At 52.0% G+C, this 25,289-nt stretch overlaps 1 protein-coding gene and 1 long non-coding RNA gene across 7 annotated transcripts in view; one reads left to right on the top strand and one right to left on the bottom strand.

The window, feature by feature from the left end:
• Positions 1-25,289, top strand: part of CTIF (cap binding complex dependent translation initiation factor) — a 291,774-nt gene that overhangs the window by 100,351 nt on the left and 166,134 nt on the right. For all 5 annotated transcript variants that reach the window (XM_049620101.1, XM_049620100.1, XM_049620099.1 and 2 more), the window contains 3 exons: positions 9,913-9,986; positions 11,237-11,341; positions 16,550-16,625. In XM_049620101.1, the coding sequence (XP_049476058.1) occupies positions 9,913-9,986; positions 11,237-11,341; positions 16,550-16,625 (255 nt within the window). The remainder of the gene's footprint in view (positions 1-9,912; positions 9,987-11,236; positions 11,342-16,549; positions 16,626-25,289) is intronic.
• Positions 8,107-25,248, bottom strand: LOC125914621 (uncharacterized). 2 transcript variants are annotated; one of them, XR_007455368.1, is made up of 4 exons: positions 25,186-25,248; positions 22,109-22,246; positions 20,856-21,128; positions 8,107-8,553 (listed from the first exon to the last, which is right to left on the bottom strand). It is a non-coding gene; the product is annotated as an uncharacterized LOC125914621 (long non-coding RNA). The 2 variants fall into 2 exon arrangements; XR_007455367.1 differs by lacking the exon at positions 8,107-8,553 and adding an exon at positions 11,568-13,783.

Genomic DNA, 25,289 nt, shown 5'->3' with positions numbered 1-25,289 from the left:
GGTACAGCCATTCTGGAAAACAATTTGGCAGTTTCTTAAAAAACTAAACCTGCAAGTACCATCTGATCCAGTCATTTTACTCCGGGTGTTTATCCCAGAGAAAGGAAAACTTATGTTCACACAAAAACCTGTATTCAAATGTTTATAGCAGCTTTATTCATAATAGCCCCAAACTGGAAACCACCCAGATGTCCTTCAACAGGTAAACAGTTAAAACAAGCTGTGGCACTCAGCAGTAAAAAGGAATCCGCTACTGACACATGCAGCAACCTGGGTGAATCTCCCAGGAATTATGCCGAGTGGAAAAAGCCAATCCTCCAAAGTTACATATTCTATGATTCCATGTACATAACATTCTTGAAATGACAAGATGATAGAAATGGGGAGCAGGTTAGCAATTACAGGAAGTAGAGAAGGGAGGGGCAGGAGAAAATGGGTGTGGTGCAGAAGGGCAGCAGGTGGGAACCTTGTGCTGATGGAAATGGTCTGCATCTTGACCATATCAATGTCAATATCCTGGTCTTAATATTGAACTATACTTTTTTTTAAATTTTTTAAAAATGTTTTTATTTATCTTTGAGACAGAGAGAGACAGAGCATGAGCAGGGGAGGGGCAGAGATAGAGGGAGACACAGAATCCGAAGCAGGCTCCAGGCTCTGAGCTGTCAGCGCAGAGCCTGAAGCGGGGCTTGAACTCATGGAGTGCGAGATCATGACCCGAGCTGAAGTCGGACACTCAACCGACTGAGCCACCCAGGCGCCAATATTGAACTATACTTTTACAAGTTTCCACATGGGGGAAACAGTAAAGGGTGCAGGCATCTCTGTGTTATTTCTTACAGCTATATGTGAATCTACAATTATCTAAAATAAAAGTTAATTTTTTTAAAGAAAAGAACCTTTTGTCTTATCCGAAGCTTTCAGGGAAATCCCGTATGGAAAACAAAAGGGGCAAAACTGCTTGGGGAGGCAAGGGAAGGAGGAACCCACTTGCTGTCTCCTACTCCATCTGCCTCAGTGCTCTGGGAGCACCTCTGCAGAACCCCCAGGTCACCCCTGGACCTGATGATCTCTCAGTTCCTTTCTTCTCTGGACTTCGTGGGTCTGAGTCTGAGCCTGGCAGGAAGGGAGAATCTCTGGGGACTGGGGAGCTTCAAGAGGCCTCCTAGTGAGGAGTCTTGGAGGATGGGATCCTTTCTCTGCATAAGGACATGCAGGGTGGACGACTGGGGACGCTTAAATGGGCCTGCATTATTTCAGCAGATGCCGAATAGGAAGGCAGCCAGAAGTAGCCTGTGGTGTTGACCAGTCCAGGTTCAAATAACATGGCCATTTAAATCTGCAAGCACAAACTTAGCCAAGAGAGTTTTCAGAAAGGGTAAGATTAGAAGAACTATACTTGGTCACAGGCTTCAGTCGTTATTTCCTACCTCTCCCTTTGGTTCTTAATTCAAAGACAGTCAGGGTACAGAGTGCCTGGGAGGCTCAGTTGGTTAAGTGTCCGGCTTCAGCTCAGGTCATGACCTCACAGTTTGTGGGTTCAAGCCCCGAGTTGGGCTCTGTGCTGACAGCTCAGAGCCTAGAGCCTGCTTCAGATTCTTGTCTCCCTCTCTCTCTCTCTGCCCCTCCCCTGCTCACGCTCTGTCTCTGTCTCTCTCAAAAATAAATAAACATTAAAAAATTAAAAACAAAAACAGTTGAGGTTAGAAAGGGAAGGGATAGAATGGGCAGACAGGAAAGTTTCATAATGAAAGGAATGCCTTTTCTGGCTCCTGAACTCTGCTCTGGTGATACCCAGGAAGCCCTCTCTTCTGGCTTCTGCTCTGCCTTTCTCCTGCCTCAAAGACCCTTCTGTTGTAAGGGCATTAAAATATTGGGGGGGGGGGGGTGGTCCATCATGGTCTTTCCCACCAGCATGTGAGGTGCTGTCCTTGGTGCTGAACACACATGCACATACATGCACACACACTCACACACATGCACAGTTACTAGGACAGGACTGTATCTCAAATTTTGGTTTAATTTGAGCCTAAGAGGAGTTTCAGACCCAACCTGTTGGAAGCCCCTGTTTGGGCCCAGGAGATACTTTTGGGGCCTTTGGTCTCAGTGTCTCGTATGTTCTGCCTGCTCTCCCTACCCCGACTGGGGAATCACTGGTCCAGTCCAAATGCTTATGGGACAGAGAAAGCAGCATCAGTGCAAGATGCTGAGTGACTCTCCTGAGCCCTCCAGTAAGCAGCTTGCAGGCCTGGAGTCCTGTTTTACCCACTCTTAGTCCAAACCATGTTGGTACTCTCAGGAAGTTTTCCCGGAGTCTCAGAGCCCCTCTGCTGTCTCGTCCAAAGCCAGCAACAGGGGTGGCATACATCTTGTCACATGGTGCTTGACTACGTGCCATCTTCCAGTGTTCTTTTTGTTTCTGTGACTCTTGGTTGAATGGTAAGACCTGTGAGGGCAGGGATGATCACCTCAGGACTAGTCCACGTCTGTGGGTGATAGATCAGGGTGAGGCAGGGGAGTTGCGGTGGGGTCCTTGGAGAGGAAGGAGAGAAATTTTGTCTATGTCTAAAGGGATGGCCCTCCCCATCAGCTATGGCAGGAACTTGTGTCCATGAAGTGAGACAATCCATGTTAGGGTCAGCCTTGCTCTTGGCCCTCATGATGGACAGAATCTGTGGAAGAACATTCTGCACCAGGAAGGGAGATGTCCTGGGACCATGAGCCCTCTGAGCAGCAGGGGCTGTACTGCCCTTTCCTGCCTGGTGTCCAGCACTAGGCCCTGTGTAGCTGCTCCCATACTGGGCTTTCAGGTGTGGGAAGCCAGGACCGAAGGCTGGCCACCCCTGCCTCCGTGTCCCCTGGCACAGCTGACTAACAGCAGACAAGCTGGGGGAAGTCCAGACTGACATGCCCCAGCTTCCTCTAGTTGGAACTTCACCTGTGACCCTCCCGATAATGGAAGCAGTCCTCCTCCTGTGCACTGTCCTAGACAGTCAAGTTCCGCTTAGTTTCTAAACCCTTGTAGCCTGGAGTTGTCGACACATACATATCCACACACAGGCATGTAAATCACTCCACAGTTGTGTACTAGTAAAGAGAACCCAGCAGCACAGAGGAGGGTTTATTTTCTCACTGCTCCTGACTTAGCATGTTTCTCTACTGTACAGTGATCCACTCCTACCTTGTTTCATTCACTCAGGTCCAGAGCCCCCCCCCTGCTTCTTTATACATTCCATCTCACACCCCCAGACTCCCTCTTACCTTCACTGCAGGCGATTTGCTCCCTTCACCAGCACTGTCTTCCCAAACGTAGGCAGAGGTGGACTCAGAGAACCCAAATGTCTGGACGGGATGAATACCTGACTGCATTATAGCAGTCTGCAGTGAGGCCACAGTTTATCTGAATAATGTAACCACACGGTGCAACAGGTAAGAGCATCAACTCTGGGCCACACTGTTGTATACGTTCCCATCCTGGGCACAAGCTCTCTGAACACAGGCAAGTTCTCCGAACCTCCGTTTTCTCATCAGTGAAGTGGGGCTTCCTAGGGTTGTGACCAAAGTGAAGTGCTCAGAGGGTGCCCGCCGTTCAGTGAGTGCTCTACGTCAGCGAAAGTTGGCTGTTGTCGTTGCCGGAGTCCGGACTCCCCTGAGCTGGGGGTAGCTGTGCACCGGCCAGGCTCTCAGGCGGCTCCAGTCCCCCCGCCTGTAGGCGGGCTGTTTCCATTTCTTCTTCCACATGGTTTAAAGCACTCATTATCCCTTTGTGATCTGTTCTGAGAACAGCACGGTTCACACTGGCATGAGGCCCCCTAATTGCCAGGAAAAGGGCCTGTTGTGAAGGATTCGGCAGCGTTTAAGTGCTAAAAACGGTCCACTGAAAAGGGTGGTTGCTTCTGATTAGGCTTCTCAGAACCTTGGCCTTGCAGCAACCTGGGGGGCAGGGCCCGGGTGACCTCAGGGCTGGGGAGGGGAGGGGGCTCAGAGAAGAGCTCTAGACACACAGGAATTGCACAGCAGAGGATGCTCTTGAAGAAGCCAGTGCAGTTCTGTGGTGGGCTCTCAGTGCCTAGATACCTGAATCCTTGCTGAAAAATATTTAATGAAAGATGCTGGGTTCCAGGGCTACAGTGAGAAGTGAGTGAGTAGAGGGATACAACAAAAAGTGAAGCCAGGGTTCCTCATTGAGGGGATGCAGCATAATTGAGGAAGAGTCTTAGAAGACCATTTCCCAAAGTAGGTTCTGTGGAACCCTAGTCCTCTGTGGAATAAAGAGGAAGGATGGGGTGGCTTTCTGGCCAAAGGAGTTTGGGAAATACTTGAAGAGTCAACACCCATCTAAGACCAATAAAGGCACCAAGAAGTTTGGCAGTAAAGTAATTCATTTCACAGTCTTTTGGGGCACCTGGGTGGCTCAGTCCATTAAGCATCCCACTCTTGATTTCGGCTCAGGTCATGATCTCACGGTTGTGGGCTTGAACCCCATGTCAGGCTCTGCGCTGACAGCACAGAGCCTGCTTGGGTTTCTCTCTCTCCCCTTCTCTCTGCCCCCCCCCTCAAAATAAGTAAACATTAAAAACAACAACAACAACAACAACAGCAATCTTTTAACTCAATGCGTCCCAAACATTTGACAAGGGAGCCTTTTTGAACTTTTCTTCCCCACAAAACCCTTTGAACATCCAGTTTCTAGAAGTGTGTTCCATGGACCACCCCAGCTGCCCTAAATTTAACCTGGCAATGCTCCTCTCCCCGCGTGATTCTGATGCACATTGACATTTAAGAGCCAGTGGATTAGTGTTTCCAGAACACCCCTGGGAAGCACAGCAGTCGAAGAGTCGGGAAGCGCTGGACGTGCCGTGGATTCCTGGGGCACTAGCGTCAGCCGAGGAAATGCTTGGCCGCGGAGAGGAGGGGTCTTGAGCTGGAGCCTATCAGAAACAACGACTGGGGTTGGGGAGGACATTTGTTTTCTGTGAGTCTAGGAAGGGTACAGTGGTCCAAAGAGGAATATAAGCCCCTATCTTGGGTAGCTTGGCATGACCCCAGAGCCCTTCACACAAACACCGTGCTTTACTAGTGTGCCAGGGAAGCCAAGGTCCCTGCAGTAGTTGGCTGCAGCCTGGGGTTTGGGAGAGCAGGGAGTACCTGGGGACAAGCCAAGCGCTGGTCACCCTCTGCTCTGTCCTCTGCTTGTCCTTGCCTCTCATGCAGCTCAGTGTGAGTAAGGGGGGGTGGTGGTTTGGACGGTTAGGTGGGTCTGGCTCCAGGTGGGAGGTTCCAGAAGCCAGACTGCAGTCTGCCTGTCTGTGGGCCTGTCTGTCTGCAAACCCCTGCCCCTCTGTGACTTCTCTGTAATAATAGGAGGGTTTGTGGAACAGGTGACCCGTATGCACACGCGTGTGCTGGGAGTTGCAAGGTTTGAGGACTGGTGTCCAGAACTCAAGAAACGGGAATATCCAGACACTCTAAAGGCTTTGGCAGGATCTGAAGCCCCGTGGCAAGGTGACCTCATGGTCAGCTTGAAGGCTGCCAGCCCAGGGCTGGGGCGCAGGGGACGGGAGCGTGAAGCTCTTCGTTCCTGGTGGTCCAGCTTTGCCATTGCCTTCAGCTGACCCCTCCGGGCACTGCCTGGGCCACAACCTCGGCATTGACAGGGAAGCAAAGGAAGCCTCAGCAGGTGGGGTCTTCCCTCTGTGGGCCGAGATTTGATGGAGATTGATTTTGCCTCCAAGTGCCAGGCAATTTCCCCAGCCCCTGTTGAGAAACGGTTGCATGCCGTGATTATATGCCCATCACATTCTGTTGCAACGAGCTCTGAGGAAACATCCAGAGTCGTGTAATATGCTGCAGCTACTGTGTCACATAGAGCAGAGATAAGTAGGTCGTCCCCTGTGACCGAGACTCTCATTGTGAACTTCTCCAGACTTGCCCTCTCACCTGTTCATGGAATTACCTTCCTGTTCTGATTCAGCACAGACAGGCATCTTGGCCTGGGCTCCCCCAGCTCAGCGGCCCCAGGGTTGGGGGGGGGGTGGTCTTCAACCTTGCCCGGTGCCCTCACCTCCTCCAGGGCTGCTGAATTGGAAGCCAGCCAGACACCAGGAGTTGGGATTGGGAGGGTGATGAGGCAACTCGGGGAGGGAGGGAGGGGTGGTCCTGGAACATTAGGGGGTCACCTGATTTGAGGACTGTAAATCACGCCATATATGATTAGTGATGTCTGCCACTGGAGGGAGAGGGCGTGGTGGCAGCGTCCGTCCGTGCCTTGCTGGTCAGAAGGAACCAATCTTGTCACTCTCTGAGTGCTCTTTATGTAGATACAAAGAATCTCAAGCCCAGACTTCACTGAGGTCACAAGTGGCAAGAGGAAGATAGTGAAAGTTGATTGAAGCGAAAGTCAGTCCCGTAGACGTTTCTTAGGCACTGGGCGTAGAGCCCTGGGGGACCCAGAGAGGTGGCTATCCCTGATCTAGTGTGGGAGAAAGGTCACTATACACAGATGGAACGAGAGCTGCCTCACTCCACCTGCATGGATGGTTAGTTTAGGGCAGAGCAAGGTCACTGCAGTTTGGGTGGTCACGTGAGCCTCCCAGGTGGTCACGTGAGCAGGAGAGGAGCAAGGTGGGGTTGATAGGTCACTGTCAATAATGAAAGGGATTGTGGGAATGCAGGACGGGACTGGTGTGGGTAGGAAGCACTGAGGTGCACAGAGCCACCGTGTGGCATCATATGGAGAGGTTACGTATGGCCCGGTTGACTCATAAGAGAGGATTGTGGGGCCTCTCAGGGCATGGTGGGAGCAGAAAGTTTTGTCACCTGGGGCTTCTGGCTGGTGGTGCCACAGGCAGGGCCAGTCCTCCTTTTATTGATGAGGTCTGAGGTCATGCATCCTCCCCTGTGTCTCTTCAGCTCCCCCATTTACTGCTGTCTCTTTTCCCCACACCCCCTCTTTGTCTCCTGCCTGGTGTCTATGAAGGTCCAAGCGCTTGGGCCCCTCCGCTGGGTGCTCCTTGCCTTCAGATTGATTAAAAGCTGGAATGCACCCGCAAATTGCTCTCTCCCTGGAAACTAGGTTGGTTTCCACGTAAGAGGCTGGTGAGTCAGGCATGCTGAGTACAATGCAGGCAGGGAGGAGAGCGTGCTTACCAATTCTGACCAACTGGAAGATGAGGAAAATCAAAGACAAAACCAAACCCCGAAATCATGGGGCTTCTTTGTCAAGGTGCTGGTGTCTCTGCTGGGAGAGGCAGAGGTGGAGTCATTGAGCCTGGTTCGGGTTCCTTTCTAGTCCACTGGGGCTTTGTCCAGCAGTCTCTGGGGTGATGTTGGCTGTGGTCTGCAGGGGAATCGCCACCAGGGAGGATAGAAGATGGGACTTTTCACGGGCTGGCTCCTGGGGATGTGGATGCTGGGAAGTCAGAGACTGGCCTGAGCCGGCATGGGCTGCTCTGTTTGCAGGATGCAGGAGACCCTACCCCCTCAGGTGGTTAGTGTGGCTGTGAGGACGTGAGAAGGTCCTGGGGTTGGTGTGGGGGACATCTGCTGACTGCAGGAGGAAGGGACATGACTGACCACCCTCAGAAAGGGAGTTTTTAGAGGGGTGGATGGTCGATCACCATATTATTTTGCGAGGGCTGCTTGATTCCACACTTCTGACCCCCAAACTGGCTCAACCTAGTGAAAGGTATTATCAGTCCTATAGTGCTGGAGTCCAGAAGTCTGAAATGAGGGTGTGGGGAGAGCCATGATCTCTGTGAAGTCACCAAGGAAGGATCTGTTCCAGGCCTGTCTCCCAGCCCGCAGTGGTTCCCTGGCTTGTGGCAGCGTGACTCCAATTTTCCATGGCATCCTCCCACTGTGCATGTCTGTCTCTGTGTCTAAATGTCCTCTTTTTATAATGGGACCAGTCATATTGGATGAGGGCCCACCCATATGACCTCATCTTAACTAACTCCATCGGCAACCACCGTATTTCCAAATAAAGTCACATTCTGAGGTACTGGGCATTAGGACTTCAACATGCGAATTGGAGGGGGGCCACAATTCAACCCCAACAAGCACCGAGGAGCACTTGTGGGGCCCCTAGTAGGCCCTGGCCAGGACTGTGTGGGTGATCCTAGACACTCTCTGGGCTGCTGTGCCCCCTGTGCACAGCCAGAGGCCCTGAAGTTCCCCATAACGCCCTGTTGGGTCCTGCCTTTCCTTCATGCTGTCCCCTTTGCCAGAATGACCCCTTCCCTGCTTTTCTCTCTGCTTGCCTCACTTCCATGAGTCCTTGCGTCCCCTGCTCAGGAGGAGTCACCAGCAAAGTTGCCTGTGGTCCCGTTACAGGCAACAGGTCTGTTGCCTCTGGTCCCGTTACGGCTCCTTGAATCAATGCACATATCGCACTGTCTTGTAATTATTTATTACATGTGCGTCATTGCACACCTACCCCTCTTTGCAGGCAGGGCCTGTGACTCCTCCACTTCTGTGTCTTCAGTGTCTGCCTAGGCCTAGGCCCGTGGAAAGGTCTCAAACGAAGATCATCCAGTGTAGGAACTAGTGGACCTGAGAAGTGGTAGGTTTGGGGACAGATCAGTCCTAAAAACAAAGACTGGGGATACTATCAGGAATCTAACCAGGAAGTCCTAACACACATGGACAAAAAGTATACATATTACGTGCATACAGTTCAGTGGGTTTTCACAAGCTGAACACACAAGCACCCAGATCAAGAAACAGAACATTACCAGCACCCCCCCGCCCAGGACCCTCCTGGGACCCCCCCCTTCCTGAATTCTGTCTCCACAGATTAGTTCGTTGGCCTGTCGTTGAACTTTATATCAATTGAATCATGGAGTTGGTACTTTTTTTGTATCTGGGTTCTTTTGTTCTTCTTTACATTTTGGGGGCTTATTAATGCTGTTGTAGGTTTTTAATTTGTTTATTCTCCCTGCTGTGCGATATTCCAGTATGTGAATATGCCATAATTTGCATGTCTAGTCAACTGCTGGGAAGCATTTAGGTGGCTTCCAATGTGGATCTATTGTGAGTAGTGCTGCTCTGTACTTCTGTGTGCTTCGTACTGTTGGTGAACGTCTGTGCACGTTTTGGTTGTGTTTATACCTGTGAGTGATGTCCTGGGTCATAAGGCATGCACATGTCCAGCGGTCCTGGAGGTGAAAGTCTTGATTTTAAAGAGTGTGATGATGAAAGCAGACTGGGGTAACGAGGGATGGAGGGCATTAGGAGTAAGGCAGGTTGTCAGAGAACTTGGGGAGATTGTCAGCCAAGGGGCGGAGAAGCCAAACGATAGAAACTGGACGAAATAAAGCGCTTTCTGTATGTCTATGGGATGGATCGTGTAGGGGACATTGGAGGACAAAGACTGGAATGGGGTTTAGAGAATTTAGAGAATTTAGAGAATTAGAGAATTTAATCACTGGTATAGCCTTGGTCAGTGGGGGTTTCTCAGGGCTGCCTGATTTTGAGAAGTGGGGCTTAACTCCAGGGAAGGCAGCCTTCCAACACGGACCTGCCAGTGTGTCTGGCTTTCCAGAGCCTCTGCCTGGGAAGAAGCCACTGCCATCCAGCTGGCAGTGGACTCGGGAGCCATGGGCTGGGGACAGCAGAAACCCAGGCTATTTCTGTACCTGATGGTATAGCTCTATGTCTGACATACACAACGGTGAGGGCCTGTACCTGGGTGGGGGGCCGGGGGGCAGTGGTCCTCGTGACTTACTGGGTGCACTGGCCAGGATGCTCACTCCAGTGGCTCTCTCTGGCCTACAAGCTGCCCAGAATGACCAACCGAGGGAAGAGAAGGAAGGCCTCTGCAGCCTTCTCTGGGATTAGGACTTTGGCCACGTGTTCTCAGTGTCCTGACCAAGCAAACAATGTCCCCTTTTTTCATCCCGTCTCTTCCAGAATGGCAGCAAAGACAACTCTCTGGACATGCTGGGCACGGATATCTGGGCTGCCAACACCTTTGATTCCTTCAGGTAAGCCTTTCTTCCTCTTGTCTGTGGCATATGCCTCTGGCTGGGACCCCAGGTGCTTGTCCTTATAGAAGAAGCCCCATGGGGTCTTTGGAAGTTGAGTAAATGTTGAACGTTCTTTGATCAAGAAGTGGAGAGAAACAAAGAGGGGGTGAGGTAGCCCGGATGAGGCAGCTGAGGAAGGAGGTCAGAGAGAGAGAGAGAGAGAAAGATCAAAGGAACGAAAATGAGAGGAGACCATCCAAGAGGAGGAAGAGGAGGCAGAGAGAGGGTCGAGGGGAAAGAGAAGACAGACACTAACAGTCTAACCACAGGGGAGAGGGAGAGAAGGCAAAGGGATGGGCTGACTAGTGGTTGGAAGAGCAAAGGAGAATGGCACATGGTGGACACCAGGCCACCCGTGTGAGAGCCGGGGACAGACGGCTATGGCTGCAGATACTTCCCCTCACCTGAGGTCGTAGGGTTTGGGGGCCGGGGGGTGGCTGCAGAGAGGTCTGGAGGAAGGAAAGGTGGTCAGTAGCTCAGATTCTAGAAGGTTCCTGAAGGGCCAGGTCGGAAGAACAGGTATTGGCCAGGGTTCCTCAGTAGGAGGAGGTGGTGCCCCTGAAAGGTTTGCTAATGGGTGCCTACCATATCATATGTTCACTCCCCTGGGGAGTGACGGCTTGGGGCTATGGATGGGCAGGGGCCCTTTAGCTCCCCTCTGCCCCTGGCCTTGGAGCTGGCCAACGCTGGGCGCGCTCCAGGCACATCCGTGGCTCAGACTCAGGCTTTCCCAGAATGGAAGCACCTTTGTCTCCTGGGTCTGGGACTTTGTGGGGCTCAACCTCCCACCCCACTGACTTGCCTTATGTACCTCACAGCTGCCTGGCCACCATTTTGAGCTGCCATCGGAAGCTCTAGTGACAGATGTTTGGCCTCCTTTGTTTCCAGCCTTCCGGAAGGAAGCTCTGAAGTGTTTTAGGGGGGCCTCCGTAGAGCAGGCATCAGACTGACATGCATTGCTGTACAGCAGGTTGTACAGCAGGGGAGCCTCCTGCCCCACTATGTGAACACAGAGCTGACACCGCCAGCTCCATTCTGAGGGAGGGGTCTCTGTCGACCCTGCCCTCGGCTGGTGGGTGTCCTCCCCAGCCTGCCCACCTCTTTGTGAAGACGCTCCCTGCCAGGCTTGTGCCCAGCTGTCTGGTGCCATGGGTAACTGGGCTGGTCTCCCCCTTGCCTCACATTTCTCACCTTTTCTCGCCCTCTAGTGGTGCCACCTGGGACCTGCAGCCCGAAAAGCTGGACTTCACACAGTTCCACCGGAAGTTGAGACACACGCCCAAGCCGACCCTGCCACACATCGACCGGGAAGGGTAAGGGGTGACCAGGGGCTTTTATACAGGGGTGGGTAGGGTTACAGCTGTCCCGGGGCAGAGAGGGGCCCTTCCCTGGGCGGGCAGGCATCTCTGCTGCACTGGGAACACACAGGTGGCTGGTGTCCAGAGAGGCTCTCCACCCACAACAAGTTCCCAGGGGACGTTGGTGCTGCTGGTCCAGGGGCCCCACTTTGAGAACCCCTGGTGTAGTGTTTGATTTTATACCGGGCTGTCTCATCTTCTCAAGTTTATTTTGGAGAGAGAGCGCGTACGTATGTGAGTTCGAGCAGGGCAGGGGCTGAGAGAGAGGGAGAGAGAGAATCCTGCAGGCTCCGTGCTATGGAGCCCAGCACGGGCGGGGCTCAGTGTCACAAACCACAAGACCCTGACCTGAGCCAAAACCAAGAGCCGGATGCTCAACCCACTGAACCAACCAGGCGCCCCCCACATTAACCATTTTAAAGTGTTCAATTGCGTGTCATTTCATATTTTCATAATAGTGTGTAACTATCCCCTCTACGTAGTTCCAAAACATTTTCAACCCCCCCAGAATAAAATCGATGTCCCCTAAGCGGTGACTCCCCATTTCCCTCTTATTCCTGGCAACCACCCATCTGCTTTCTGTTTCTGTGAATTTCTCTCTTCCGGTTTAGATGAGTGGGATCATATGTGGCCTTTTGAGCCTAGCGTCTTTCACTCAGCATAAAATTTTGAGGTTCGTCCACACTGTGGCATGTATTTCATCATGTGGGTCTGTCACTCTTTGTCCATCCATTCATCTGCTGATGGGCATTTGAGTTCTTTCCACGCTTTGGCTATTGTCAATTATCCTGCTATGAACATTCATGTGCAAGTATTTGTTGAGTCCCTATTTTCAACTCTTCCGGGTAGGTGCCTGGGAAATGAAATTGCTGAGTCACATGGTCCAGTTCTGACACCAGTTCTGATGTGTGTGGGTTTTTTTCCAACGCCACCAAGCAGTTTTCTGATACCAATCGAGTGTGTGCAGTTCAACTCCGTGCTGACACCATTGACCTAGAAACAGCATCAGACCCCCCCAGGTTGAGGGCTCAGTCCTGCAAATCGACCCCTCTCCCCATTGCAGACGCCAGTCCAAAGTCCAGTCTGTCACCTGTGCTTCAGATGTCCGACTGTAGGTTGGGGGTTCCAGCGACCCCCCTCCCTGGGCTCTATTAATTTGCTAGGGAGGCCACAGAAGTCGGGAAGACATGGTACCCGTTGGATTACTAGTTTATATCGAAGGATAGAACTCAGGAATAGCCAGATGGTGGAGATGCATCAGACAAGGGATGGGGAAAGGTGCCAACTTCCATGCCCTCTCCAGAGTGCGCTCCTCCAGAATCTCCTGTGCTCACCAACCCGGAAGCTCTCCAAAGCCCCTCCTTTGGTTTTGGTTTTTGTTTTTGTTTTTGCTTTTGCTTTTGCTTTTGGTGGCTTCATTACACGGGCATGATTGAGCAAATCATTATTGGCCAATGATTGAATCTCTAGCCCCTCTCCTCTCCCTGGAGTCGAGAGTTGCGACTGAAAGTTCTAACCCTCCAATCACGTGATTGAACCGGCTCCCTCCCGTAGATTCCCTAGGTGGTTTTTCAACAGTCGCCTCATTAACATAACAAAACGCAACTTTGTCTTCTGTCCTCTCTTAGGAAATTCCAAGGATTTGAGGAGTTCTATACTAGGACTGGGGACAAAGACCAAATATAGCTTGTATGAGTCACAATATCACACATGGTAATTCCATGTCTTAAGTTTTTGTGGAACTATTTCGCCAAACTATTTAGCACAGAGGCTGAATGTCTTATATTCCCACCAGCAGCATACGGGGCTTTTCCACATTTTTGTCAACACTTGCTGTTCTCCTCTTCTTTCTTAGACTGACGGCTTTTACTTTTCCTTCCAGTCCCTCCCTGTCCACTCTCACCTCCCGTCACTTCACATCTAAACGTGACTGATATTGTTGGTTGTATTAAACATAACTGCGTCTCACCTGCTCCCCACCCCACCCTAGTGGGCACCCCCTCTCTGAGCACCCTGCTCCCACCAGCGCAGAGTCATGAACAAAAAGCCTAGGGAGGGAGAGGCTCTTGTCTCTATTGTACAGTTGGGAGAAATGCATTTCAGACATGCCCAGGAAGAGCCATGATTTAAGGCCTTTTGATGCCATCTAAGGCCCCGGTCATCACACCAGAGTATCCGTGAATCAGTTTAACCCCCTTAAACTTTCATGCAAAATCATGCGTTTGTGTATATTTTTCTGGGGAGAGACCCACCACGTGCTTCATACTCTCCCAGGGGACCCCAGCCTCTCACCACGGCTCCTTTTTCCATCGTCCTGTCTGTGTGGGATCTGCCAGAATTCCCGAGGTCACTTTTCCTTGGGTGGTGAGGGGAGATGGCCTTCAGCATGGAGGGACCCTGTTGGAATGAGAGCATAGGTGAACCCTGGCCTCCCCAGGTTCCTAGGGGATCCTGGGTTCAGCACCCGGTGGCCTCCTTGTGGTTAAGGCAGGAACTGTGTCACCCTCAGAGTCCAGCCATGCTAGGGATGCACTCCACGTGCCCAGCCACTGCAGCATCTCGGAAGCAGGGTACCTCTCGGTTGCCAAGGCTTCCCGCAGCCCATGTTTCCATGGAGGGACAGAAATCAGAGAAAGCTGTTGCCTTGGAAACCCTGTAGGAAGCAGTGACTCAGCTGGTCTGTAGCAACCTTTTGCCCTCCGTACCTGCAGTCCTCCCAGGGAGCTCTGAATCCCAGAGGACGGGTCTTGGGGGACAGCAGCGCTCCCTGCACACAGCCCCCTGCTGCCCCCAGGAGCTGCTGAGGTGAGGATAAAACGCTGCGCCTGTGCTGTGCTAGGCTGGCGTCTAACGCATGCTTGGAGCTCAGGGCAGCTGGGAGTCCGGAAGTGGGGGGATAGCACACAGGACCTGGGGGAGAGGGCGTCAGCTGTTCCATTCGGCCCACAGTCCCCAGCTTTCTCCTCTCCTGTTGCCAAGGTGCATATGAAATACAGACGCAGGCCATTGGTACCTTCACGGGCCAACCTGTAGTTAAAAGGTGGTTGGATGTTTCCAGAGGTTGGTCTGCCTCTTTGTCTGCAGCCCAGCACATCAAGAGGCTGGGGTGGGGGTGGAGGGTAGGGGCAGAGGGGGTAAGAACTCTCTTTCCCCACGTGTCCTTCCCACCTTCCTTCTACCCCTTCCTCCCCAGCTCCACCTCCTGGCCTTCTAGCTCCATATTCCCCCTTTACCCATCCCCTTTACACCCCCACCCCCACCCCACCCCAGTGGCAGGAATGCTGACATCCCAGCTGGCAACATACATGGGCTTAGCTCCAGGCCATTGCCCCGCTACCCTCTGCCCAGGACATTCTCCAGGATTCTCTGCTTAGCCAGCTCATGACCCACCTTCCTCCTGCCCCAGATCATTCTGGATGCTTCTGGATGTTCTGGGCAGCACTCCTCTGGGTTCAGTCTATGCCTTGTTTACACTGGGGTAAAGCCCAAGCCAGAGCCCACGCGGAAGCTCTTGTCAAAAGGGGGGTATAGACTGCATCCTCCTGCCCTCTTCCACTCCAGCCTTGGTGGGTTATGTGGCCACCCCACCTCCTCTGTCCCTAAGTCTTTCATAACACTTATCTCATGCTGCCCCCTACTGGTGGTCACCGCCTTGTCAGTTGAGTTTAGGACGTGTTTCCGAAGAGCTGTTGCGTTCTGGAGGACAGGAACCACAGCAGATTTATTTTCCATGACTCCCAGGGAGGTTGACAGGGCCCAAAACACAAGAGATGCTCGGCAAATATTGAACAAATAAATCCTCTAAATTTTGAGAGTTGCCTTAATGCTGCAGCTGGAAAATGCTGCGGCCATCACGCTGGGCAGCCCTTACCATGTCTGGGTCCATAGTCACACCAATGAGAGCAGTGATCACTGATCCATCCTGGGCACTGTTCCAAGTGCTGGCCTCGTGTTATTGAAAACTCACCACAACCTAGGGAGGTAGGAGTGCTATTGTCTTCACCTAGACAGGTGGGGAAACTAGGAGGCACAAAGAAATGAGCAACTTGCGTGAGCCTGGGTCAGCTCCAGAGTCTAGGCTCTTAATCCTTCCCTGGGGCAGCAATTAACAATAGTAGCGGTAAAATACTAACAAAAGAGTAACAGTAATGCTAGTAAGATAGTTGTAAACAGGACTAGTACTGGCAGAAGTAGTCCTCGTGGAACTAATATATTTACCCTATTACTTACTTTACTACACTTGCATGCCATTATTACCCATATTTACCATTAAACATGGTATGTAAATATGGATTTATACATGGGTGTGCCTGTGTGTGTGTGTGTGTGTGTGTGTGTGTGTGTGTGTATCAGCTACATTAATCTCATCCTCCTACCACCCCATGATGTTATACACTACTAACGATCTCCATTTGACAAGTGGGAAAACCGAGGTCCGGAGACGTTAAGTGACTTGCGTAGGGTCACCCAGTTAGTAAGGGACGTAACGGGTTCCAGCCTGGCAGTCTGATTCCAGAGTCTGCACCTTAAGTATGCAGAAGACATGGGTGCTCGATGGCGAGTTGGGGTCAGTGTCTCTGGCCTGATAGTATGTTGCCCACAGAGGGCGTAAAGACAAAGCATCGGTATCTGAGTGGGCTTGCTGGACTAGCCCAGAGTCAGGCCAAGGAGGGAGAAATCCCTGTTGCGGGCCTGTGTGACCTCAAGAAAGTTGCTTGGTCTTTCTGTTCACTCATCGCCCCTTTGGTGTAATGGGGCGAGATGATGAGGTTTTGCAGGAGCTGTGACGGGTTTTGGGGTATTCATCAACAAGGAGCTTATTAGCGTCTTTGCCTGGAAGGGTCGAGGGGAAATCTGGTACCTCTGTCACCTCCCTGGGGGGTCGGATGTCACCTTAGTGCCCCCTGCCTCTGGACTGCTCCCAGAATGCCCGCCTGCACGAAGTCCTTCGTTCTGCAGGCAGGGCCCGTGTTGCCAGGCCTGGGGAAGGAAAGCATGTTTCTCCAGAGCTGTTTGCTCTGGGTGGGACAGGCTGATCCTATAGGCCTGGAGGTGGCAGGGCCGGGTGTCTCCTGGCCATCCCTCCCCTTCCTGCTCGGCGGGCTGGGGTAGGATGCATGAACGTGCCGACTCTTCAATGCCTTTCTGTCTTTTCTGGCCCAGGTGTGGAAAAGGGAAGCTAGAAGACGGGGACGGGATCAACCTGAATGACATTGAGAAGGTCCTCCCGGCCTGGCAGGTAGGTGCAGGAGGAGAGTCTCCAACCTTCCAGCCAGGTCCCAATCTTCAGCCTGGGCACAGCCTGGGCACCCCCATAGCCCCTTCCTCCAGCAGGGTGTAACTGGATGTACTGCAGTGGGAGGGAGGCAGGGGTGGGTGCCTGACGAGGCCCAGGGCGTCCCATCGTGATGTGTGTGTGGTGGCACACTCTCTGCACTGGTGGCGGGCCCGACATCCCCCAGAGGTGAAATGGGGCCATGCTGTGGCAACTCGGCGCACTTGTCCAAGTTTTTTGTCCCTTGACCTGAAATCTCTGCCGGTGTGGCCTCCCGCGGTGTGTTCCTGGGACGGGCAGGGCTGCTGGGATTGCCAATGTGGTTGGGGCTATTTTTAGGCTTTTGAAAAGTGGAGATGTCCTGCCAGCCTCCAGGTGTCTGCTGTGCTCGCTGATTTTGTCATCGACTGGGCTCCTTTCCCTGGATCGAGCCTGGCTCTGGGACAGTAGGATTCACTCAGCAAAGAGACAGCAAATCTGGGTCTAGAGATGCTTCTGGTGCTGGTCTTTGGGCAGAAACAGTGGGAATCTAGCTGCATCCGAGTATGGAGGTGGGGCCTGCCACAGCAGAGTGAGAGTCGCCCTCCTAGGTGACAGAGCCTGCCTGGTCAGGGACCTGCCACCACACTCACCATGTCACCCTGTCCTTTTCTCTACTGAACCTCGTGCCATTTCATCTGCTCCCATGGCTCACCAAACTCTGCCTATTTTTTTTTTTAAGTCTTTCTTCTCTGTGTTTCATTTTGGATACTTTCTATTGCTGTGTCTTCAGGTTCACTACTCTTTTCTTGCAAAGTCCAACCCTACTGTTAATCACATCAGTGTATTTTTCATTTCGGATGTTGTCTTGTTCATGTCTAGAAGTTCAGTTTGGATCTTTTTGTCCTCTCTCTCTTCCATTTCTCTCTTCATGTTCCTGCTTTCCCCTCTCTCCTTGAGCATATAGAATCGACTTATAATGACTTTTTTAAGGTCTTTCTCTACTAATTCGGTCACTCATGTCATTTCAGTGTCTACTTCTATTAATTGATTTTTTCTCTAGATATAGGTCATATTTTTCTTTGCATGCCTGGTGATTTTATATCAGATACCAGGGATTAGGAACTTTACATTGTTGGGTGTCTGATTTTTGTTAGTATCCATTTAAATATTTTGGGCATTGTTCTGGAACACAGTTAAGTTACTTCAGAACAGTTTGATCTTTTCACAGCTTGCTTTTAAAGCCTTTGTTAGGTGGGGAGCCTTTAGTCTGGGACACATTTTGATCCACTACTGAGTCAATACCCTTCTGAGATTGCTACTGAGAACCTTGTGTATTAGGAGGTGTTTCTACCTCATCTGCTGGGAACTATTTCTAGCCTTGTATGATCTCAGGGGATGGTTCCATCTATTCCTTTCAGAAGGTTTTCTACTGGCTCTGGAAGTTTCCTTGTACACATGCACAAATCAGTGCTCAGCCAAAGACTCAAGGGTCTGCGGATTTCTGGATTTCTCTCCTCTGGTGGCCTGCCTTGCAAATTCTCGTTGTCTCAGACTCCCTGAATTTTAAACTCTATCCCCTTAACTCATTGAGACCACTAGGCTCTCTATGTGTTAAGACTGGAAACCCTCTTTCAGGCACCAGGCTGGGACATACATAGGGCTCACCTCATTACAAAGGGAAATGTGGTGGCTTAATGGTGGAGAAACCTGGAAGAGCCTAATCTGACCCTATGATGAGGTTAACATCATTAGCGACAGGTTGGGTAGACACCATGTGCTGTCTGATGTGCCTCATGGAGAAAACCCGACACCCTTTCTGGGGTTTTCCTGCCAAGAAAGCACAGCCTGAGTCTGGTCATAAGGAAACAAATGTAGGGAGCATTCCCTAAAACTTGGATAGGAAAGACAGGAAAAGACTGTGGAATCTTCCAGGTTGGAGGGGACTAAACAGACGGACTACATGCAATATGTGTTCTTCGCTGAGATCCTGGACCAGAAGACTTTGTTGGATGGTTAGGGAATGTGAATGGGGTCTATGAGTGGGGCGGTAGTGTTACCTGGGCATCAGTGTCCTGACTTGAAGGGCTGTATGATGGTTATATAGGCAAGTGCCCTTGTGTTGGGGAAATACACATTAGAGTACTTGAGGGATATGGAGCTTCATGTCTGCAGCCTGTCCTCGAATGTTTTGAAAAAGAAAAAAAATAACGAGTATGTAGATGCATAGCTGTAATGAAGGGCAAACGTGGTGAGTAGTAAGTCTGGGAATCTGAATGAGGAGCGGAGGGAAATTCTTTGTACTGTCCTCACAACTGTCCTGTACGTTTGAGAGACAAAAGAATCAATATCCTCAGCCACAGTGTGTAGGTCAAATAGCTATAGGGGCGCCTGGGTGACTCAGTGGGTTAAGCGCCTGACTTCAGCTCAGGTCACGATCTCGCGGTTTGTGTGTTCGAGCCCCACGTCGGACTCTGTGCTGACAGCCCGGAGCCTGGAGCCTGCTTCAGATTCGGTGTCTCCCTCTCTCTGCCCCTCCCCCGATCATGCTCTGTTTCTCTCTCAAAAATCAATAAACGTTAAAAAGTTAAAAAAAAAAATTACCACTGCTAATGTAAAGCTAGCTTTGGTGCAAAAGATAAAAGGGTAAAGTACTCAATAATTACTATGTACTGCTCCATTCCTAAATGTTCACGGCATTCATTATTGAGAGGGAGACTATATTTGAGAGACACAGATCCAGGGGAGGATCCCAATTCCCCCTGCCCTAGGTGAGGTGCTGAGCCCTCGATGGCCTTTGAGCCAGCAGCCTGTGGCATCCTGGCTGGAAAGGTAACAGGTCTGACCATTTTTTTCCTATTTGATGCCTGTCCCCTCGCTCAGAGCAAAGCAGAGGGCCTTTCATTCCTGCTCAAAGGGCAAGGAGGGCTGGGCCCGTGGCTGGCAGGGGGGCAGCAGAGCTCAGGGGTTAAGGGTTAGTGTCTGGACCCCAGACATGGACCTTAGAGAATCCTGGCCCTGCCATGGACTAACCAAGGAATCGAGCTAGTTACTTACCCTCACTCTGCCTCGGTTTCCCCCTGTGTCAAATGAAGATAATGACAGGATCCACCTCATGGGGTTGTTGCAGAAGATTGAGTACCTGAGTTCATGTGAAGCTTTGGGAAAAACACCCGGTGCATAGTAGGTGCTCCCTCCCTCTGACGGTGGACTCCCATAGCCTGGTTAGGAGCAGGGAGAGGGGGCGGATCCCCGTACCGCATCCCCACCCTGTGTACCTTTCCTAAGTGGCATCCTGGGTAGTGGTGGTGCAGAAAGATTGCACTAGAAGTCAGGAGGATCAAGCTGTGGACCTCTGCCCCAGAAGCGCTGCTAAGCATGGGGAGTGGTGGTGGGGAGACTGGAGAAGCAGGCTCAGGGGCCACTACTTAGACTCGCCCAGAACTGCTCTGCCAGCATCTCTAACCCAGTCTGCTGGGAATGGTTTCTCTTGAGGAAACGGTTCTGCTCCTTGACAAATTGTGAAAATCCTCAGGCCAGGGTTCCCCTCAGGTTTCACGTTCTAGGCTTTCTCTCTTCCAGGAGCAATACATCAGCAGGCACTCCTAGTTCTCGAGGGCTACGTGTGACACTTCAGCTCTTAGGGGCTGCTGGTGGTGGAAGCCTTCACCCCTTGCCTGTCTCTGTTTTCAGTGTGGAGCCACACAGCAGTAGCTCTCTGATTCTCGCGTGCACACGTGCCACTTTGAGTCAGCTTTGTGCCCAGAAAACCGTCAGCAGCGTAAGTCTCTACACCCACGGCTGTTGAACCTTGACCGCACATCAGAGTCACCTAGGAAGCTTTTACATCCACAGCCTCCTGGCCCTACCTAGACCCACTGCATGAATTATCTACTGCTGCCTAGTAAATAGCTCAACATCTAGCAGCTTAAAAAACACACACGGAGGGGCGCCCGGCTGGCTCCGTCGGTTAAGCGTCCAACTTCCGTTCAGGTCATGCTCTCGTGGTTCATGGGTTCGAACCCCGCGTCGGACTCTGTGCTCAGAGCCTGGAGCCTGCTTCGGATTCCTTGCCTTCCGCTCTCTCTGCCCCTCACCCGCTCGCACTCTGTCTCTCTCTCTTTCAAAAAATAAACACTAAAGAATTAAAACACACACACACACACACACACACACACACACACACACACACACACACTGATTACCACAACATACTTTCAGATGGCCAGGGACCTGGGAGGAGCCTGGCTGGGGTTCTGGCTCAGGGTCTCTCCTGGACTTGTAGTCAGGCCGATGGCCAGGGTTGCAGCCATCTGAAGGCTTGACTGCGGCTGGAGGGCCTCCTTCCATCCTGGCCCCCTCACACGGCTCCTTCACTTCCACCTTGGTTGTTGGCAAAAGGCTTCAGTTCCTTGCCACGTGGACCTCTTCATAAACTGCTTGAGTGTCCTCACACCCTGACAGCTGGCTTCCTCCAAAGCAAGTGATCTGAGAGGGAGAGAGAGAGAGAGAGAGAGAGAGAGAGAGAGAAAACGAGAACAGGTGAGAAGGGAGAACATCCAACACAGAAGTCCCGATCTTTTATAATGTAATCTCGGAAGTGACATGCTATCCCTCTGCCACATGCTATATGTCGGTTGCACACACCGGTGCAGAAGGGACCACACAAAGGTGTGACTATCAGGGGGCAGGGATCATTGCGGCTGGTGACCACGTCTACTGAATCATACCCAGGAATCTGTATTTTTTAGAGCATCACAGCACACTCTGCACTCTTATCAGAATTATCAATAAGAGTTGAAATCCTAGTTATGGCTGACAATGCTCATGACTTGACCTCTTCTTGGGTGTTTGTATTTCATACGGGTACCGTTAAGACAAGGCTGACAGGCTTCCTGATCCCCAAACAGAGCTCTGGTGGTAGAATCTGAGGCCCTCGGAGTGCACGTTGGGATGACTTCTCTGAGTTTTCATAGTGTTCTTCAAAGCCCCTCACAAACAGAGCCGGCTGGTTGAGTTGTCCATCTTTGGGTCCTGAGGGTCAGCTAACCCAGCTATTGGCATTTGGGGTGGGACAAATCTTAACTGGATGAAACTGTCCAACGCAATGTAGGATACTCAGTGTTCCTAGCCCCAGACACTGAATGCTTGTCACTGGGGAGGGGTGACCAACCATGGTGATCACCAAAAATATTTCCAAATACACCAAGAGACACTGTGCACCCAGTGGGAGACCACTGAAGGGGAGAGAAAGCCCACCCATAGCCTGAGGACCCCCAGACCTCCCATAGAGGCTTGGGCCTGAGCAGAGATGAGTGGGCTACATACACTGTTTTTGACAAAAGTCAGTTTGAGGAGTAGAAGGAAACCTACATTAGGTACCCTCATGCAGTTAACCTCAACCGCAGTTCAGTAATTAACTTCAGTAGTTAACCTTATCTGAAGTTCCGCTTTCCTCGGTCCGTTACCCGGGGTCAGCTTCGGCCAGGAGCAAATGATGCTCCTTCTGCTGTGTGGTCAGGAGATTAGTGGTGGCCTACCACTCCATCACAGCACCTGTGTCATTTGTGTCGCTTCATGTCACCATGCAGGGGCCTTATCACCACCTGTCCTCAGAGGGAGGGTGAGTACAGGACAGTGAGATATGTTGAGAGAGACCCCACATTCACATAACTTTATTACAGATATGGTTTTTTTTTTAATTTTTAGAAAATATTTTTATGTATTTTTGAGACACAGGGAGACAGAGCATGGGCAGGGGAGGGGCAGAGAGAGAGGGAAACAGAATCTGAAGCAGGCTCCAGGTTCTGAGCCATCAGCACAGAGCCCAAGGCGGGGCTCGATCTCACAGACTGTGAGATGACCTGAGCTGAAGTCGGCTCTACCGACTGAGCCACCCAGGTGCCCCTGGTTTGTTTGTTTTTTTTTTAATGTTTATTTTTGAAGGAGAGGGGGATGGAGTGTGAGTGGGGAGGGGCAGAGAGAGACACACACACACACACACAGAATCTGAAGCAGGCTCCAGGCTCTGAGCTGTCAGCACAGAGCCCGACGCGAAGCTCGAACTCACAAACCGCAAGATCATGACCTGAGCCAAAGTCGGACGCTCAACCGACTGAGCCACCCAGGCGCCTCTATTACAGATATTGTTATAATCATTCTATCTTGTTGTTGTTGCTACTCTTTTACTGTGCCTCATTTGCAAATTAAACTTTATCATAGCGTGTATGCCCAGGAAAAAATGTGTGTGTGTGTGTGTGTGTGTGTGTGTGTGTGGTTCAGTACTCTCTGAGGTTTCAAGGCTTTATAAGTCGTCATCGGGATCTTGGAATGTATCCCTGGTGGATGAGAGGGGACTTACTTTCTTGCCTCCCTGCCTCACCAGGAGGAAAACAGAATAAAGGGAGAGACTGGCCTGCGATCACTGCCTACCTGGCCTCCATTTCCTCCACCCCACAAAAGGAGAAGCATTACACTTGCAGCCCGCTGTCTCCTCAGCATCTCCCCACACGATAGAGGCCCGGGGTTCCATCCCTGATCAAACTGCTTGTATATAGGAGCCTTTGTGATTTGCCCCGGCCCACCTGTGCCTTGCCCAGGTCAGAGTCCTCGTTCCTTGTCGGGGGAAGTCTGGGCTCTCTCCCTGCAGACTTCACCTCCCTCCTCAGTGCCGCTCCAGGAGTTGTTCCCTGGGACCTGAATGATGGCTGAGCACGGAGCAGAGCACCCCAGTGGTCCCCCCGACTTCATGACCGTTGTAGATTTCCAGGGAGCTCCGGCTTCTCTCTCACTGGGAGTTGCACACGGGGTACTTGTCACCGTGAGTGGTCTTAGGTAGGAGTGCCTCAGCCAGCTCAGATTCTGACACCTGGGTACCTGGCCAAACTCCCCTCCACTCAAAGCTGAGGACCCTATCTCTGGTGACCCCACCTGGTCGTATTTCCACAGCGGGACCCTGGGGGACCCCTATTGCTGAGACTTCTGGGGCCGGGTCCCTGGAGGCACCCAAGGACCTGGGAGCAAGGCAGACAGGTGTCCACCTCTTCCGGGTATAGTTCTTCACCCATAAAAGTCACTTTGTTGGTTCATAAGGGCCGATGCTGGTGATACGGACTGTCCCTAAGGTCTGCCTCCCTGGAGCTGTGGCTGAGGGGGAGGGTGATAGCAGCCAGTTCGTCGCATCCACAAACACCTGGCAGCCCCCAGGGAGCTGAGGCTGGCGTTGTTCCCCCACACTTCTGACTGGGGGAGGGCAGCTGGGGGCTCTGAATGCAGTGACATGGGCTTGGGGGGTCATCCGTCATCGTTCTAGGTGGTAAAGCCATAGGGCAGGGCAGAAGACCTAGAATGGAGTCCTGGGGGTCCCGCGTGCATTTTGGGGCTCTCCGTTGGGAACTGTGTGAGTGGAACGGGGTCAGCCGGCCCGCCATGTTGGCAGTGATGGGGTCACCGCAGCGTGGCCCCAACTCAGGAGTGTCAGGAGGCCATGCAGGGACACCGGCTGCACTGACATCTGCTCCCACTAGGGGACACCAGCGCACCACTCTGGAGGCTCCTCAGTGGGGTTTGCGCTCGCAAGTCCCTTGTCCCAAGCAGCCGAAGGTGACCTTGCCCCCTTATTGGTGCTCAACATGCACCCATGTCAGAAACGTGACCCAGGCCAATGCTCAGGCCCTTCCTCCCCAGAACAAGGGAGAGGATGAGGGGGTAAAGGAAGTGGTCACACAGAGGTGTAGGGAAGTACCTGTTTGACCCAAACGTGCCCCACTCTGAAAAGGTCTGACATTTCTCGGGGGTCCTCCCCCTCCCCCGCAGGCCCCTGGGAACACAGGCTGCTCCCAGGCAGGCACGCCCCTCAGCCTCTATCAGCCGCCCAGACAGGGAGGGTGCCTTCCTGTGGAGTGAGGGGTGCAGGCAGCATTCCCTCCACACCAGAAATCTTGACCTGGGCCTGCAGGGGAGGCGCCCAGTGGCGTGGGCCTTGGGGCCTCACAAAGCCTTGGCTCCTGCCCTTGGAAGAACAGACGCTGGCAGTCTGCACTGAAGGGAAAGGAGCTCTGTAATCCGAGCCAAGTTAAACTTGACTAAGTTCAATGTGAAAAGCAAGGGAATGGACTCCGAATAGGCCCGAGACCACTGCCCAGACAGCGCCCCAAGGCTCCGTCACCTTGAGCTGTGGTAACGTGCTGAGCAGTTTCTCCTCAGCGGCTCCTCAGGTGACGGAGCACAGGCGACCCCACGGCCTCAGGACCCTGCAGACATGCTGCCTCCCTGCTCCCCGCGCGGCCCTGGAGGCTTCCATCTTCTACAAAACCCCAGTTGAAAGACCTTGTTCTTGAATTATCCTGCGTCTTGCCCAAGCCTTTCTTGCCATAAGGACATATTGTGATCATTTTTCTCGAATTCTGTCAGACAGACGTGATGTCCACTGCCTTTTGTCCGACAATAGGAACTACATAAACCCAACTTACTTCCCTGCTTGCCTTCCTGTTAGGAAATTTTGAAACTAAATTCTGTGTCTGTCTGCAGTTAATTATGAGCTCACCGTGACCTGGTCAGGTCCCCTGCTTTGATCCTCTGATGACTGACCCAGTTTAGTAGTAGATAATGTAGAATCCCACCATTATGAGGTCAGCATGGCACACAGCT

This window comes from Panthera uncia (assembly GCF_023721935.1).
Source record: "Panthera uncia isolate 11264 chromosome D3 unlocalized genomic scaffold, Puncia_PCG_1.0 HiC_scaffold_8, whole genome shotgun sequence".
Taxonomy (NCBI): Eukaryota; Metazoa; Chordata; class Mammalia; order Carnivora; family Felidae; genus Panthera; species Panthera uncia.
Note: the sequence above shows the minus strand (reverse complement) of the source record. Positions and strands in the feature narration are given on the sequence as shown.